This window comes from Carcharhinus amblyrhynchos, chromosome 15 (genome assembly GCF_965287045.1).
Source record: "Carcharhinus amblyrhynchos chromosome 15, sCarAmb.v2.hapA, whole genome shotgun sequence".
Lineage (NCBI taxonomy): Eukaryota > Metazoa > Chordata > Chondrichthyes > Carcharhiniformes > Carcharhinidae > Carcharhinus > Carcharhinus amblyrhynchos.
This window is the reverse complement of record NC_137338.1, coordinates 40,143,822-40,161,799: the sequence shown is the minus strand read 5'-3', so window position 1 is coordinate 40,161,799 and position 17,978 is coordinate 40,143,822. Positions and strand designations below refer to the sequence as shown.

Sequence of the window (17,978 nt, the reverse complement as noted above, 5' to 3'; positions counted from 1 at the left end):
CCTTAATATTTCCATACTCACTGTGTCTATCCAATCTAATATTTCACACTCCTCCTACTTGCAATATCTGCATTATCTCTTTCTTTTGTGAAGAGATGGTGCCTTCCTATTTTGTCCTTAATTATTTCAGCAGCATCCATATGTTGATTATTTTGTATTCTATGTGCAGTACTTTGCACTGATCCGAAATTTGTCTATCAAGAAACTTCCTTCAATTCCACAACCCATTCCAGCTTCGTATCACCATCAATTTAAATCACTTTGCATTTCTTAATCAAGTGTATTTATGTAAGTAAAATAGTTGTCCCAGTGGCAAGCCCTGGAGCACCCCGCTCCCATAACCACCTGTCTTCCCACCTCCTGCTCCCACACCACCCTAGCATAAAACCACTAACAAACGTTTGTTGTTTTCTACCGATTGAACAGTTTCTTCGCATCCCTAGAGTTTAGGTCTGACTAGCAGTGTTTCATGAGGAACTTTGTCAATTAGCCCTTTTAAGTTGAAGTACATAATGTCAAAGGGGCTTATCCAGCAAATGCACCATAAAGAGTTTAGTATCACTAATGCACTTTGTAGACATCATTTTGCAATGAAGCATTTGGATTTGACTCATTTTTTGATATGTTTATTGAAAATTTTCTTACATTTTGCATTGCAAACAAATACAGATACAGATCCCTACAGTGCTTACATGTACATTCCAACACGTCTGGGCACAGGGCTCCCCTCGGCCAGGGGACAAGTCCCTGGTACCCCCGGCATCCACCCTGCCCAAGTCCATCTAATTGCAGTGGTAATGACGGTAATAATATAAAAACAAAAAGGCAGAGAAACACTGCTGGAGAACCAACTGAGCGCTCAAACAGCCCAGGCTATAAATTAGCCAGCGGAAAAAAGAAAGCAAGACAACGAAGTAGGGAGAAGAAAGAGTGAGAGGGAAAAGAGAAAGTTCTTGTGTTGGTCCCCTGGCCTTTTACCTATCGGAGGAGGGGAGGGGCTCTGTAGGAGCACCTGGGGTCATCGGTCTACTCACCCAATTCCAACTGCAGCATCCCAATATGCACTATAAATGGTTGCCATGTAGCGTGCACCTCATCTTCTCCAGCTTAATGGTATCTACCACCACCTTCACTCACTGTGAGTGCGTTGGGATGCATCTGATTGCCACCTAAACAGGATTAGTTGTCTTGCCAGGAGTGTAGTGAAAGCTACAAAATCCATTTGGAATTTTGGCAGCTGTAGATTTAAAGGCACAATTCCAAACGGCAGCCTGGGGGGATCAGTTATATCCCAATCGAGCATTGCCGCATTCGTCTCAAATATTGATGTCCAGTAATTATACAGTGATGGGCAAGCCCAGAACATATGTAAGCAGGTGGCGGGAGCTTGCCAGCTCTGTTCACAAATGGGACTTGTGCCTGGGTACATTCTGGAGAGTCTAACCCTAGTTAGATATGCTCCGTGAAGGGGTTTACGTTGTATCACACCCAGCTTGGCACATATTGAGGAGGAGTGTACTTGATGCAGCATCATGTCCCAATCCTCCTCTGAGAACTGCTCCCCCCGCCTCCGATCTTGTTCCCATAAAGATTTAACCACTGATAGAAAGCTTTGTTGGGACAGAATTTGAGAATGAAGAACAGAAATGATACCATGCATAGTAACAGAAGGCCCTAAGAAGATGTCAATGGAGATACAAAGTGGGAGTGTTGGAAATAGGGGGTCGGCCTGATGTACAAAGTCTCGAATTTGCAAATATTTGAAAAAGTGCGTTGCAGGTAAAGCAAACTTATCCACATCTGCTGGAATGACACAAACACGCCATCTACATACAAGTCCCAGAATGTTCTGATCCCATGTTTGACCTACATGTTGAAGGCACCATCCAAAATAGACAGAGGAAAATAATGGTCAGCTGAAACTGGAGAGGCCAGCGACCAGGCCTGAAACCCAAAGTGGCGTCTAAATTGTGTCCAAATTCTGAGTTGAGTTGACAAGTACACTCCTAGTATACTGGGAAGAGGGAAAATTTACCGGGAAACATATCAAGGTAGCCAGGGAAGACAGAGCGCAGGAAGAGGATTCTAACTGCAGTTGTCAAAAAACCTCCCATTATCTCTCTCTTTGCACCCAACAAACTACTGCTCTCATATTGGCTACCCAATAATAAAATAGAAAGTTGGGCAATCCCATACCCCCCTCCAGTTTAGGGCTTTGCAAGACTGTCCCCTGAATTCTTGTGTTTTTCCTGTTCCAGACAAAGCTTGAGATGAGCCGATCAAGAATGTAAATACTGGGATGCGCTGAAAGAGATTTAAAAACTTAGGCAGTATGTTCATCTTCACCGCATTGATATGGCCCACTAATGATAACGGGAGGATAGACCAATGTTTGAGGTCCTGTTCCATCTGCCCTATAAGCGGAGCAAAGTTAGCTCCAAAGAGCCCACTAAATTTGCTAGTCACTTGCATTCTCAAGTAAGTAAACTGCCTAGTGACAATCTTGAAAGGCAGGATGTGGAGTAGGAGGCTACGAGCCACTGAGTTCAAAGGAAGTAGCTCACTCTTATTCAAGTTAAGCTTGTACAGCGAAATACGACTAAACCCCTCTAATATAGATAAAACTCCGGGAATTGAGTTGGATGGGTCGCTGACATACAATAGTAGGTAGTCCGCATACAGCGATACTCTCCACTCGATTCTTTCCCAACCAATCCCCACCACTTGCTGGGGTACCCATTTGGTCCTGGATATTTTCCACTTGGCATAGTTCTGGCTGCCCTAACAATTTCTTCAATGTCAAATGGTTTCTCCATGTCACGACCTGTCCACTACGGGGAGATTCAGTGCCCCAGAGAACTCCTGACAGTCCGTCTCATTGGTGGTAGTCTCAGAGCTATAAAGGGTTGAAGAAAAATCCCTAGACAGTTCATTTATTTGCTGGGAGCATTAGAGGCCCCATTCAGAGTCTATATTTGTGGTATTAGACTTTTGGCACAGAATTGGCGCAGCTGATGAGCTAGTAGCCTGTTTGCCTTGTATGTGTATACTTAGAACAACATCTATTCCGCTTGATGTGAGAACAAGGTCTCAAACTCTGCCTGTACTAGTAAATGTTCTTTATATATCTCTGGATATATAAGAGAGGCCCACAGCGTACACAGCATCAATTTGTACGATATGCCCCAGCAATTCCGATAACCTCCTACCCCTCTACTTCATCTCGTGCACTGGCCCCTTAAACAAGCCTTCAATGTCTCCCATAACGTAACTGCCAAGATTCCCGATGCATCATTAAACTCTAAGATATCATCGAACTGGGTTAACAGAAATCTAACAAGTTCATCATCAGTGAGCAGACAAGTATTAAATCGCCAAGGCATATGGGGGCCCACCCTTCTCCCGATTACCCAATCCATTGTCAAGGAAGCATGGTCCAAGATTACAATGCTTTCATTAGGAGTACGAATGCACAGCTAGGAGCAACTTATTATCTACCGAAAAAGTAATCTATATGTGAATACATTCGGTGAAGAGGTGAAAAAGAAATATTCTATTCTCTTCTAGTAGGGGTGAGAAACCTCCATGGGTCTGACACCACATATTCCATGAGAAATGACTTAATAATTTCTGCCAACTTGGAAGATACAACAATCCTGGGGAAGGAGTGGTCCAGGGCAGGATTAAGCCAACACGTGAAATCTCCGCCCAGCATCAACCAATGTAAATTCAAATCTGGAAGTAGCATGAAAAATGACCAGAAAAAGTTTTCACAGTCCTGGTTTGGGGTATACTCATTGGCTAACACCAGGGGCATCCCATATAATTTATCTGTGGCAATGACATGTTGGCCATTTGAATCAGAAATGATGTTGGCTACTATCAAGAGTGAGGACTTGTGGATGAGGATTGCCCCCACCCCACTGTGCGTTGGTGTGAAAAGTTGAGTGAAAGCATTGACACCCGCCCACACGCCCCCCCCCTCCCCTCCCCTCCTGCAATTTCAACAGAACCTGAAATAGTCCATTGGCTTGAGGTGGGTCTCTTGAGGGAATGCAGTTTGGACACCCAGTTGTCAAAGATGCTGAAATATCTTACTGCACTTAACTGGATGATTTAATCCCCTAATATGCCAGCTAGTGAACTTGCTCGGTCTGAGGTCGGAGTGTAAGGGCCTCCTAGCCAGCATCCCACATTCCTAACAGTCACCTGGTATCCCTCCTCACTAGGGAGTCTTCCCCCAACTGCTGCTATCAGCAGACACCACACCCAGCCCCCCCCACCCCCCTGCCCCCCCAGCCCCCCCCGCCCCCCCCCCACCCCCTGCCCCCCCCAGCCCCCCCCGCCCCCCCTCCCCCCCCCTGCCCCCGCCCCCCCTCCCCCCTGCCCCCTCCCCCCCTCCCCCCCTGCCCCCCCCCCCCCCCCCCCCCCCCACCCCACTCTCCCACAGGCTGCGGGGAACCAACCATAAGAAAGAGAGGGTGGGCTTGAAAAGAGGCCAAACCGCATCCACAGAGGGAAAAAAGATATAGCAAAGACACAAAAACACCCACATAGGCCAAACCCGCAAACACAGCGATACCCCCTCCCTCACGACCCACTCTCCCAAACAAGGCGCATGTGCCTCCAACACTACCTTATCGTGGCACCTTCACAGAAGGCCACATGGGACATGATCTCCACCTCCATTCCCATTGCGGTCCCAGGTGCTATAACCTGAAAAGGTTTGTAGAAGTACCAAACACTTAACCTAACAGTTGCAAAATCCATTACCCTTCCCTCACCCACAATTTAATCCAGGTACAGCATGCAGGTTCATTAAAAAAACAAGTATCAGTTTACATCCACCATGGCCACCTGATTCAAAAGTCTGCTCCACAAATTTCATTGTTGCCGCCGGATCTGTGAACTTGTACTCAGGTCCATTGTTGAGACTAATCCTCAAGCAAGCTGGAAAGTGAAGCCCAAACCTGATCCCAAGACAGTCACATTGACATCAGCGAGGGCCACCCTTCTCTTTGCCATCACCTGGGTAAAATCTGGAAATATCAACAGTTTATTTTCTAGGTACCTCAGGGTGGTAGCCTGTGCTGCTTGCTGCCAGATTCTGCGTCGTGCTGAGATGTAATGTACTCATGCAATAATGGGCCAAGGAGCTTCTCCAAGTCTGGGCTTTGCCTGTAACAATCTGTGTGCGCAATCCAGAAGCGGCTCATCCTTAAGTTCCAGCACATTCTTCAGTAGCTGGGTGACAAAGTCTGCGATATTTGGGCCCTTGATTCCCTTTGGAAGGCCTATTGGACAGATGTTATTTCATCTTTGACATCCTTCCATCTCATTACTTTTCTCCTTAGGGACTTAACCTCCGATGTCAGATGAGTAACTTGACTCTTTAGCTTGGACATAGTGTTTCCACTAAATGCCTCCGAGTCATCAAGCTCTTTCTAGCGGTCCTCCTGGGCAACGGTCACATCTTGGAGAGGATTTAACAGATGATTCGAGCTCCTCTCTCGTCAATCTTGGCCTGCAACTTAGTGGCCCACCGGGTCCAATTTACTGTCCAATCTCTATATGGTACCCATAATAGTTTCTCCTGTCCTGTTGCTCAACATCTGCTGTTCAAGGTTCCCTCCAGGACAGCATGGTGGGGACCCCCCCCCCCCGGCCCCCTCTGCCCCTGTGTCCCACTCTTTGGTTTTGGTTTGTCTCTTGCCATTTTGCCAATGCCATCGCCTGTGGGCTTGCCCATTTCCTCCTGCCTGGAGCACTATTTCTTGGTCCACATATCAAACTGTCTTGCTGTTTGATCTACCAGAGTTCTCACATGGATTACTTTTCACCTTCCCCCTTAACTGGATGAACAGAAGCAGCAAAAGGTTCCCAGCCGAGCTGCAAGTTGCAACTCTTCTCCTTCGCTTTAATTCACCCTTGGTTGTGTGAATAAAGAAACAGCACAATGTCCCCAGGTTGATCTCACAATTGCAGTTTTTATGACACAGGAGTTCTTCCCTGGGCTGCCTCCCACCCGAAACCAATTCACACTTAACTGAGTGAAAAAACTACAAGATCGTTCTCAGCTGAACTGTAAGTACCAACTTTCCCTCTTAGAGCTCTAGCTGCAAATAAAAAGCAATCCATAAGTAGAAATTGCCATTTGCAAGTTACAGCAGGACCTCAGTGGCTCCTGCTTCCTGCTTTAATTCACCCCTTTCTTGTGGGTGAGAAAAGAACAGACTGTCTGCAAACTGAGCTGAGATCCACAGCCCCTCCCCCACTTTCCAACCATCTGGAAAGAATCTAAAAATAACCCTTTCCAGCTAGACTTTCAAAGGTTTCTCTTTGCAACTGCACTCCGGGTATGTTTAAAGTTTGCTTAATGTACATTAAACTCCCTCCAGACCTCAACAAACAGCTGGATTTCAAGAAGGATCTTGCCACCTGTGGAACATGTTTCCTTTCACACCAGTGCCATCTTTGATTCCTCGACCCATTCGTTTTAAAAGGAAAATATCTATCAGTTTTCAACCTCTTGGCAAAGAGCATCAGATCAGCCCAAGATGGGGTGAAATGCTTTATCTTGTCTTGATCTTGTTTGTCTCTCTTGTGGGGACCATGATTTTAAATTTGACTCTTGGAGCAAGCAAGGAATGGATTTGGGTTTTCCCAGTCCGTTCTGAGCATTGGCTTTGTAACTTCAAGCATGGAGTGAAAAAACTATATTCGGTGTTCCCAGAAACATGGCCTCACTCTTGCCATGATTCACCTTGGCTCCTGAGGCCAGTTCAAACTGGTTGCAGACGTACATCAGTCTACCACCAATGATGGCAACGTCATGCGTGTACAAGGTAGCTTTGATTTGAGTGCCTCCACTACCTGCGATCAACATTCATCTTTTGCCTGATGGACTCTATGCAACAAATAAACAGGACAGGAGAGAGAGAGAGCAGCCCTGCCTGACTCCAGATTTAATGGAGTCACCAACTCAAGCAGATTTGATCTGATTGGATAAAATCAGTTTAATTATTTAAATCAGAGACAGGACTTACTAGCTAAGTTCTAGCTACTTTGGAATAGTTTGGTATCTATTTCCTGTTGAAGTGAAAGATTTAGATCTGGTGTTGTATGACTGACTATTAAGGATAAGCAAATGCAGGTAGATAATTTCACCCTATTCATACACACAATCTTAATTGTAGCTATGTTTAGCAGTCCCAAGAATATAATGTATTAAAGTTATTTCTAGCAATTTCTGAATGATAAAAGGCATAAATAAAACAGGAGTTATACTATGGCGTATCACAGTCATTGAGTAAACAATTGTAGTATCAATGTTTACCTGAAATTTCAGTTCATCCGGTATGACTGAGCACTAGGTGAAAAGATGATAAATGTAAACCTCTCTATATGATGTCTGATCTATTTACACTGTTTATTTGTTTCTTCCTGTAGACAAGTTTAAATAGTATGTTGAGTGTCTACAGTGATACAGGAGACTATGGCAATGTGAATATCAGTGGAGAAGTTTTCCTTGCTATCAATTATTGCTACAAAAGTGGGGCACTAAATATTACGGTGAAGAAATGTCGCAATTTAGCAATTGCAGATGAGAGAAAACAGAGAACTGATCCGTAAGTATTATTTTCACTTTTTGAAGAGATTGATTGTCCTTTAACCTGAGGTAATCAGTGGATGCCCTGAGCCAATATCTGTAACAGTGACAAATCCTAGTTGCTCTTCTTTAACACATTAAGCAGCACTGAATACTTCATAATGCTTATTTGCTCAATTTCAAGGATGCTTATTGTTGTATATCAGAACTGATCAACTTTTTTATTTCACCTGCAGCTATGTGAAGACTTACCTCCTGCCAGACAAATCTAGTCAAAGCAAGCGCAAGACAAAGCTCAAATCCAATACAATAAATCCAATTTACAATGAAACATTAAAGGTTTGACAATATGCTTTTTTTCTAAATGGCTAATAGTTTCTGAATAGGGGTGGCATGATGGCACAGTGGTTAGCACTGCTGCCTCACAGCACCAGGGGCCTGGGTTCAATTCTCGGCTTGGGTCACCGTCAGTGTGGAGTTTGCACATTTTCCTTTTGTCTGCGTGGATTTCCTTTGGGTGCTCCTGTTTCCTCCCACAGTCCAAAATGTGTGGATTAAGTGCATTGGTAATGCTAAATTCCTCCTCAGTGTATCCAAGCAGGCACCAGAAGTGGCAGCTAGGGGATTTTCACAGCAACTTTTTTGCAGTGTGAATGTAAGCCTACTTGTGACTAATAAATAAACTTAAAATCATCAACCAATTCCATTACGAAGCCATTCATTCTCCAATGTAATTTCTTGTATTATTCAGTGCAGAACATTTGTCTCTTTGTTATTTATTTCTACCACCTCTGGCTGCCTACACCAGAATTTGACCTTAATTATTTTCTTGGTGCATTTTAAAATACATTGGCATGGAAGTTAATTGACATCACACATATTTAATAGGCATCTGGCCACCCATTTTGGTGGATAATTATAGAGACATGGTTACAAAATAACCAAGGTTGAGAAAAGAAATTCCAGAGCGCACAACGTTGTGAAAGAACAGAAAGGCAGGTGAGGAAATGAAGCCCGGATATTGAAGAATAGCAAAAGCTCAGCAGGTCAGACCAGGCAATTGAATCAGTATGGGTGAAGATTAGGAATAACAAGTGTCAGAAAATGCTGGTGGGAGTAAATTATGCCCCCCCCCCCCCCATAATAATTATACCATTGGTCAGAGCATTAAATAAGATGTAATTGGAACTTGTAAGAACAGAATGTAATAATAGCACAGTGATCTTCAATTAGACTGGTAAATCAAATGGCAATCTGGAAGATGAGTTTGTAGAATGCTTTCGTGACAGAAGAATATATTGTGGAACCAACCAGGACAAAGCTATTTTATAGCTAGTATTGTTGTAATGAGGCAGGATTAATAACTAGTCTCATAGAAAGAGATCCATTAGGGAAAAAATACAATGGAATTCCATATTAAGTTTGAAAACAACATAACTGAGTACCAAACAAGAATCTTACCCTTGAGCAACAACATTAACATATGTTTCTTGGGGGGAATGCAACTGGCCAAAGTTGATTGGGTCCAAAGACTAAAAGAAGTGGTGGTAAATAAGCAATGGAAAACATTTAAAGAAAAGATTCAAAATGTTTATCAAAAAACATTCGATTTATGAACAAAAATGGAGTGGGGAAAAAAATTAATCGATGGCTTACCAGGGAAATAAAGGATAGTATTCGATTAAAAGAATAATTGTGAAGAATAGCAGTAAACCTGAGGACCAGAGGAGTTTGAGAAAGCAGCACAGCGTAACCAACAAGTCTATTTTAAAAGAGGAAAAAAGAATGAGAATAAGCTAACCAGAAAAATAAAATAACCCTTGGTATGTTGAAGGTAGTGTCAGCATAAATCATCATGGGGAATGGTGATATGTCAGAGACAAATGTTGTGTGTCTGTCTTCATAGTAGACACACAGTGGCCCAGATCATCTGAGTAGTGGCAATGATACTGGGGATGGCACGGTAGCACAGTGGTTAGCACTGTTGCTTCTCAGTGCCAGGTACCCAAGTTCGATTCCTGGCTTGGGTCACTGTCCATGGAGTTTGCAAGTTCTCCCCATGTCTGTGTGGGTTTCCTCCAGGTGCTCCAGTTTCCCCCCTCAGTCCAAAGATGTGCAGATTAGGTGCATTGGCCATGCTAACTTGCCCCTTAGTGTCCCAGGATGCATAGATTAGAGGGATTGACAGGGTAAATATGTGGGGTCACGGGGATAGGCCCTGGATAGGATTGTTGTTTGGTGCAGACTTCATGGGCCAAATGGCCTCTTTCTGCACTATGGGAATTCAATGATAGATTGCCACTACACATGAAAATTGCCCCGACTCAACCCCACTGTTCATTTCTTCCGGAGTCTTCTGAACCCAGCTTTCACAGAAATATGCGACATCCCTCAGAGAACTCCATCAGAGCAGAGTCAGGGAAGGCAGGACACATCCTTTTTTTGTCAGCAATAGCTGCCATATGGTAAGTTTACAGGTCCGATTAGTCACCAAGTAAATGCTGAAATCAATTATTAAGGAAATCTTAACAATTAAAACCAAATTGTGATCAGGCAGTGTCAATATTGATTTACAAAAGGGAAATTGTCTACAGTATTATGAGGATTTGTCTCATAGGTAGATAAATGGGAGCCAGTAGATGTTGTATATTGGATTTCCAAAAAGTATTCAATAAGGCACCAAGCAAAACAATTATGCACAAGATAAAGGCCCATAGAGTTGAGGTAATATATTTGCATGGATGATGGATTAACAGAGAGGAAACAGAAGAGGAATAAGTGGAGTATTTTCAGGTTGGCATGTGTTCAGGTTCTGGGATCTGATTGATGAAGTGAGTGATTTGTTTAAAAAGATAACCACAGTCCAGGCTAGAGACAAGGATTATGGTTTTATTTGGGGAAGCTCAATTAAAATGTTACAGACATTGTGATTATGCTATTTTCTGATCCTGGAGAGTTTTTCTGTGCCAGCTTGAGGAACCATTAGATCGGAGAAGTTCGGACTATTCTCCATGGAGAATAAAGGTTTGAGAGGAGATTTGATAGAGGTATTTAAATTGGATCTGAGCAGAGTAGATAGGAAGAATCAACCCATTAATGAAGGGATTAAGAGGCTGCAGGCACAGATTTGAGGTTCTTTGTAAAAGAAGCAATGGTAAAATGAGGGAAAACAGTTTCATGCAGAGAGCAATTAGAGTCTGGGGTTGTGATGGAAGCAGGTTCAATCGAGGCAGTCAAGGGGAAATTGGGTTATTATCTGAAAGGAAAAATGTGCAAGACTATGAGGAGAAGGTGGAGACAACCAATGGTTCCATCAGAGAACAAGCATAGACATGACAGCTATCTTCTGTGCTGTAACCTTCTTTGAAAGTGCAAGTATTCTGAGAAAGGAGTGTTTTAGTGATGAGAGTACAGGACATATTTTCAGATAAACATTTCAGTTTGATTCAGTCATTGAGTACATGTATGGACGAGGTTGCTAGATTTTTGGACTCTATGGCTATGGAGCGATGTTTGGATTTGGTGAGAAAAAGGATTTGAAATTGGGATCAACCATAATCTTGCTAAATGGTGGGGAAACTTATGTTCTTATGAAACTCAAGGGCCACATGGTGAATCGCCTGCTCCTGTTCATTGCTATTAAATGATGGCAGTTCGTTTGTTGAGCAGAATACTTCCTGATGGCAGAATGCCATGGTAAATTATCACGTTTTGTTCATTCTTTCAGTATGTCATCAGTCACTCACAACTGGAGACAAGAACTCTACAGCTGTCAGTCTGGCACTATGACAGGTTTGGACGGAACAGTTTCCTGGGTGAAGTGGAGATACCATTTGATTCCTGGGATTTGGAAAAACAAATTGGGGATTGGTTTCCACTGCAACCAAAGGTGAGCTTTGAAATACTGGATTACATCAGAGTTTCCATTTCAGGAAGAATAATTGCCTCAGGTCAATAGCTTCTGACAGGTATCAGAGAGGAATTGGCAGAGGCATAGATTCTGGCACTCACCTGCCTGCCAATTTAGCTATGAAGATGCATTTTGTGGAGATATCCAGCTGGAAGAAGAATAAGTAAATTGTAAAAAGGAAATCTTGACCTTATCAAATGAAATGCCAATGGTACATGAAAATTCTGCAGTCTGCTTGAAATTGTATAATAATTCTTATCGTGATCAATGTCGTGATTGGTGATCATTTGATCAATTCCTGAAATGTTCAGAGATGTGACAACTTCAACAGATTTGTGAAAGAATATATTATTTTAAAAGAGCAGTGACTACACTTTTTCTTCACTTCTTTCTTCTAGGTAGAGATTCACACTGGATGTAGTAATTGTAATCCTCCAGTTATCAACCTACTTAGGGATACTTGAGCAATGAATTCCAAATCTTAACTGAGTACATGTATAGTTGCTACTCAGCAATTGTATCAATGTGTCATTTGTTTGAAATGGAAAGTGTGTCTTTCTGTCTGCAATATATGTTTATGTATTTTCAGATTTGAGCAAAAATGCTACAGACTCAATTTTTCAGCATGTATTTGACATGAAAGCTCCAGATGGTCCTGATGCACACTGTTAATAGTTGGTAAATCTTTGATTACTTAACACAGACAATGCTGTGCAACTGGACTCTAGCAACTGGATCGCCATTCAACAATTAATAACCCCTACTGACATGATTCAATTAGTATTTAATGCAAAGTATTAGATCCATGATTTAGCATTATTGATTGTAAAACATTTCTGCTGAATTTTGTTTCCTTGAGGTGAAGGGTGCCAGTTCTAGGAAATAGAACACAAAACCAGTTTTTGAGCAGAATATCAGTATTGCACAGGTCAAGTTTGATACATCATTCTGCATACTAAACCTCTCCCCCAGAAGTGTGCCTTTGTTCCAACCTTAGACAGGAAAAGTTTATGGCTATTTTAATATAAATTAGAGTTCTTTGGGGCAAAATCCTATTTAACCACTGAACCTTTATCCAAAGTTGGAAGTCACTACTTGGTCATTAACAATGTCTGAGTCTTCAATAGATGGATAGTAGAATGCAGGAACTTCTCACCAGTAGCATGGTGACTGCTTATAGATAATAAGATATCTGAATGCAGGACTACCATCCTTCAGATTACAGCATTGGCATACGCTATAACCCATCCAACAGTAGTTTGATATGGTTGGGAGATAGAGAGGTATAGGGCTTATAGCATTATCTGTTTATCCTTCTGCAACTCACTCATTTGGTATGTATCACACAGTGGCTACATGAGGAACTGTTCTCATAGCTGACCTCCAAGTAAGGCTAGCAAGCTACTGTTGTCCACAACAAACATTAGCTGTCAGTGTTAAGTTCACATTCAAACTATGTTGACATCTAGATTTTTGGAAGGTGTGGCGGAGTCACAAAACTGATATTGGTTTTCAATTGTAATGTAATTTTCATGAAATCTAAAGAATATGGCACAAAATGCCAGATTGCTTCAAGATACAAATGCTAGATTACATATTAAAAATCTATGGTGATGAGTGCAGTCAATAGGTGGGTAAATTTTAGTGTAATTCTTAAAGATATACTTGTCCTTTACTTTTTTATAGACTGAGGCTGCTGGAGATAATGTTCTGCAGTATAAAGGAGAATTGACAGTTTCTTTGCGATATACTCCAATTGGTCAGACCCTAGCCCTTTCAACAGAGCATGGAAAAGGTAAGTGAATTTAAATGTATTGCAGCTGCTCTATGTAAAGTACTGAGTTCTGATTGGACTGATTATTTCCAACACATGTAGGGAATATGCAGCGGTACCAAGGATGCCATAATTATAACAACATTAAATGAAAACATTTCTAGTCTCATACCTGTGACACTGCTTCCTAGAAACTTTCACTAATGGTCACTAAATGCATATAAAACTACTTGGCTTCACTGAGAAAATCTCTCGTCAGCTGATCTTGGGTAAGTTTCAACAGTGTTCCATTAGTTGTGTACGTGACTCCAACAGACCTGCGCTTGTGGAAACCTGGGCTAAGCTGAAAACTCTATGAAATGCAAAAGCAGCTTGTAATACTAGAGTTTAACATAGCAAACATTAAATTTGTGTGAAATGAAGTTATAAAGGGCTTGTTGCATGTCAATAATGGCTGGGAAATCTACAGGTTAATGCAAGAATTTAAATTCATTCTGACCAAGGACCAATGGAACTCATGGGCCCGAGTTTACTATTTTAATTCTAAGTGCTGAATCTAGGTGCAATTCAGATACAGCTTGGAAAACTGCACTCAGGCGCCCTATACGCTCTTAGCCTGAAAAAAAATCGCGGGTCTGAATTGCGCTGTGGGCACAATTCAGGCTTATCGCACCTGAAACACTGCAGCTCCGATCGGAGCTTTGAACTGCGCGTGCACAGTGAGAAAAAAATTTGAAAAAACACGCCCTTGTCACATCGCTCTCGGACTACAAAAAGTGGATGAAGAGGCCCGGTATCAAAAAGCGGGAACGATGGCACCCACAGACATCACGCCACCCCCACAACATAATTGTCCCCCTTATCCACCCACTCCCCCCGCTACCCAGACCAATCACGACCCTCTGCCCCCCCACTGATCACCTGCAGAGTACACACAGTAAAAAGTCTCTGGTTGAAGTGTGTAGTCCGACAAGTTGACAATAGACCTCCCTGCGGTAGTAAGTGGCAGCGAACCCAGCCCTCCCACCAGAGATCTAACTGGGCTACCCCAGCCTCCCAAAGAACGATCGGGACTCCCTCCTCCCCACCCCACCAAAGAATGAACAGGCCTCCCTTCCCCTCACAGAAAATGACGGGCCTCCCAACTTCCCCTCCCCACCACAAACCCCCAACAGAGAATGATCGGGCCTCTTTCTCCTTCTCCCTCACCCCCTACGTGGAATGATCTGGCCTGCTTCCCTCCCTCTATTTCTACCCCCCCTCCCCCCCCCCCCCCCCCCGCCCCCGCCAATCTGAGTCAGAGAACCGTTAGAAACTCTGAACTTACTTCAGAAGCTGGAGCGCCCAAACCAGACCTTCATCGAAGATTTCTGTTTTGCCCCGAATCTGAAAGCACAAAAATAGTGAAGGGGGAAATGCAACTAAAGTTGGATGGGCAGCCCATTAATTCAATTTAAATGCACGCATGGCAAAACGGGCAACTGTGTGGACATACAGCACGCTAACGGCCTCAGGTTCAACTTTACCAAGTTTTCATGCCCGAAAACAGACGCGACGCAATGGTAAAATCGAGCCCCATGTCTGGAGCCAAAAGTGGTATATTACAACAAACAGGTGGTTTCAGAGTGTAAAATTAATCTGATAGGTGGCTAGAGGAATGGATAACTGAAAGACCGGAGTGGGGGTGGAGGACAAAATTTAAACCAAAAACCAAGAGAAACAGTGCCTGTAAGATTTGAGAAATCTCACTTACAGTAAAAGAATCAGTATTCAGAATAATTGGTTAAAAATATTGACAGACCTGCTTTTGCTCAGAATTCCTAACGGTTGCTGTAGCTAAATAGCAGCTGCCAAAATAAAGTTTTCTTTTTGAGTTTGACATGGAGCCAGGAGGTAATAGAACTCCTGATTCCACAGTATTTCTGTGTGGTACTTCAAGTCCTCACTTGAACCCCTCCAATTGTCCTCCCTTCCCCCATCCTACCCAATGTTCATTGCTAGCAAGATAAGCAATGCAGAATTAATCTCTTACAATGGAAAATTGCCTCTAGAGATATGACTGGTGCTGGTAGCTTACCACATTACTGAAATTAGGCTAATATTATCATGGCAGCAAGGTAGCACAGTAGTTAGCACTGCTGTCTCACAGTGCCAGAAACCCAGGTTCAATTCTGGCCTTGGATGGTTGTCTGTGTGGATTTTGCACATTGTCCCCATGTCTGCATGGGTTCCTTCGGGTGCTATGGTTTCCTCCCACAGTCCAAAGGTGTGCGAGTTAGGTTGATTGGCCATGTTAAATTGGCCTTTAGTGTCAAGGGGACTAACAGGGTAAGTATGGGGGTTAAGGGATTAGGGCCTGGGTGAGATTATTGTTGGTGCAGGCCTGATGGGCTGAATGGCCTCCTTCTGCGCTTTAATGATTCTATGAAACCAAGACCATATAAAAGACGAGTCTTAAGCTATTCAGTCCAGGTCTGCACAATGTACCTATCGTTGGTTATTCACTCTTTATCAGGGCATAACCAATTTTTATGCTAGAAAATGTGATGTGAAATTAGGGGTTAATATTCAAGTAAAAAAGCTATGTCAACATAAAGATTAAATTAAATTGTTGGGTGAAGGAATGAGAACAGGTCTTGTATGCCAACATGGACCAGATGGCACAAAATTATCTGATTCATGTTCTAATTAATATGTATTAAATTTATCAACCTTGATAAAGATATGCAATCCAATTACCTTCACTTGCAGGAAAGTTTATTTTTAAATAAGCTCCATTAAGGACATTTATATTGCACTTTTCTATACTTAAATCTCATTTAGCCCAGTAGAAGATGCCAAACCCCATATTGTAATATACTGTCAAACAAGATAACTGAGGTAGCAATAACCAAATAGTTTCTCACTGAGCATCACAAACTAACTACAGACATAATCCTATCTATCAACAAAGAGAGGTAAATACAATAATGAAACTCCAAATCAATATATATGAGTCTCTGGTCAGCTGCATCTTTATGACATGTTAATTATTGCATATCTCAATAATAGCTCATTCTGCAGATGTTCACTTGCTGTTGTGACACTTAATGGTTTAATGACAACTTCAGTCATTTAATGTCATGAGTATAGTGCACCACCCCTCTCGTGACCTATTACACATGTTTGGATAGAAATGTAAACCAAGGTATTTAACACTAAATTGTTTCCAACTAGAATAGTTTATTGCCCACAGTAATTATTTGGATATTAGCTTAAAAATAATACAAATGTTCTCATTCCATACAGGTAAAAAAAGTTTTGCCAGAGGAAAGAAAGGCTCTGCCCAGGTATCCAGTGGTGGAGTATTGGAGGTGCTCATTAAGGAAGCAAAAAATTTAACTGCAGTAAAAGCAGGAGGAGTTTCAGATACCTTTGTAAAAGGGTAAGTTTATAAAATTTAGCATCATGTTGTGTTCGTCAAGTGTAAATAATTGGAGAATCTGTGACCAAACATTATTATATTAAGTAGATGTAAATAATTAACTGGGATACTAGGGGAAGTATTTTAGTAATGAATAAAAAGTGCTTTAGCACATTCAAAATTAAAAAGTAATCCATGAGGTACTGAAAAAAAGTTACTAATTTGCATGTTACTACTGTAAAATGAATGGGGTCTATAGCTCATCAGTTGGTGCAACACACTGTAATGCTGGGAAGATTTACTAAAATTCTTATTTAGGGAGTACTAGTAAAATTTTGTTGCATATCAGCTTTGTCTACAGTTATAGAAAACCCAATGGGACTGGTTCAAATATGTAATGAATATTGTTTTTCTCTATACCTGAACTAAAATGTTAACTTCTTGTTTTTCTTATTATTTGTTTTAAATCAGATACTTGCTTCCTGACAACAACAAAGTTTCTAAGCACAAAACACCTATTGTTAAAAAGAGTGTAAACCCCCAGTGGAACCACACATTCATCTACAGCGGCTTACATCTTTCCGACCTACAAAACGTCTCCTTAGAACTAACGGTCTGGGACAAAGAAACACTTTCCAGTAATGTTTTTCTAGGCGGTATCCGGCTTGGCCATGGCAATGGTAATTCAAATCTTTAAGCTTTTTGTCTGTGATTTTTCCACAACTAAAATTGGTGAATAACAGGAGAAAGGTCAATCTCAGTCAGATTTGAGCCACGTGGAAATGATAGCTGTCTTGATATTAAAAGGAATCTTTCAACCTGCAATTATAAAATTGCCGCAGGTTTTGTCTGCTGGAGTATTCTAGCAATTGGAGAAACCACTTCCTGTCTCCCCCTTTCCAAACTGGGATACAGTCCCACAGATATGAACAGTTCTGCGGTGCTTCTGTTAAGGTGGTGGTGAGATCTCTGAAAAAGTTAATGATTTAAATTTTGACAGTAATGTGAAAAAAAATCTTTTTCTGTCATGGCATGAAAGATTGGTTAAGGCAGATTCTGAGTGTATTTTAACATTAAGGCAGAGCTGTTATGACTTGTTTGAATCAGTCTATATACTGCTGTAATGCTCTGAAATGTTGTGTATTAAAAACGTATAGAAGTGATAGATCTTGGCAGCATGAAAGCTACCCAGGTAGAAGTGGACAAGCATGTATGATTCAAATCAAAATGTGGCAAATATGTTAGAGTGCATTATATGCCATCTGCTAGATCCACTGCAGCA

At 41.9% G+C, this 17,978-nt stretch overlaps 1 protein-coding gene across 2 annotated transcripts in view; it reads left to right on the top strand.

Annotated features, from left to right (window-relative positions):
- Nucleotides 1–17,978, top strand: part of sytl5 (synaptotagmin-like 5) — a 187,684-nt gene that overhangs the window by 164,763 nt on the left and 4,943 nt on the right. For both annotated transcript variants that reach the window (XM_080203871.1, XM_080203869.1), the window contains exons 11-16: nt 7,450–7,628; nt 7,846–7,948; nt 11,337–11,498; nt 13,206–13,314; nt 16,582–16,717; nt 17,168–17,376. In XM_080203871.1, the coding sequence (XP_080059997.1) occupies nt 7,450–7,628; nt 7,846–7,948; nt 11,337–11,498; nt 13,206–13,314; nt 16,582–16,717; nt 17,168–17,376 (898 nt within the window). The remainder of the gene's footprint in view (nt 1–7,449; nt 7,629–7,845; nt 7,949–11,336; nt 11,499–13,205; nt 13,315–16,581; nt 16,718–17,167; nt 17,377–17,978) is intronic.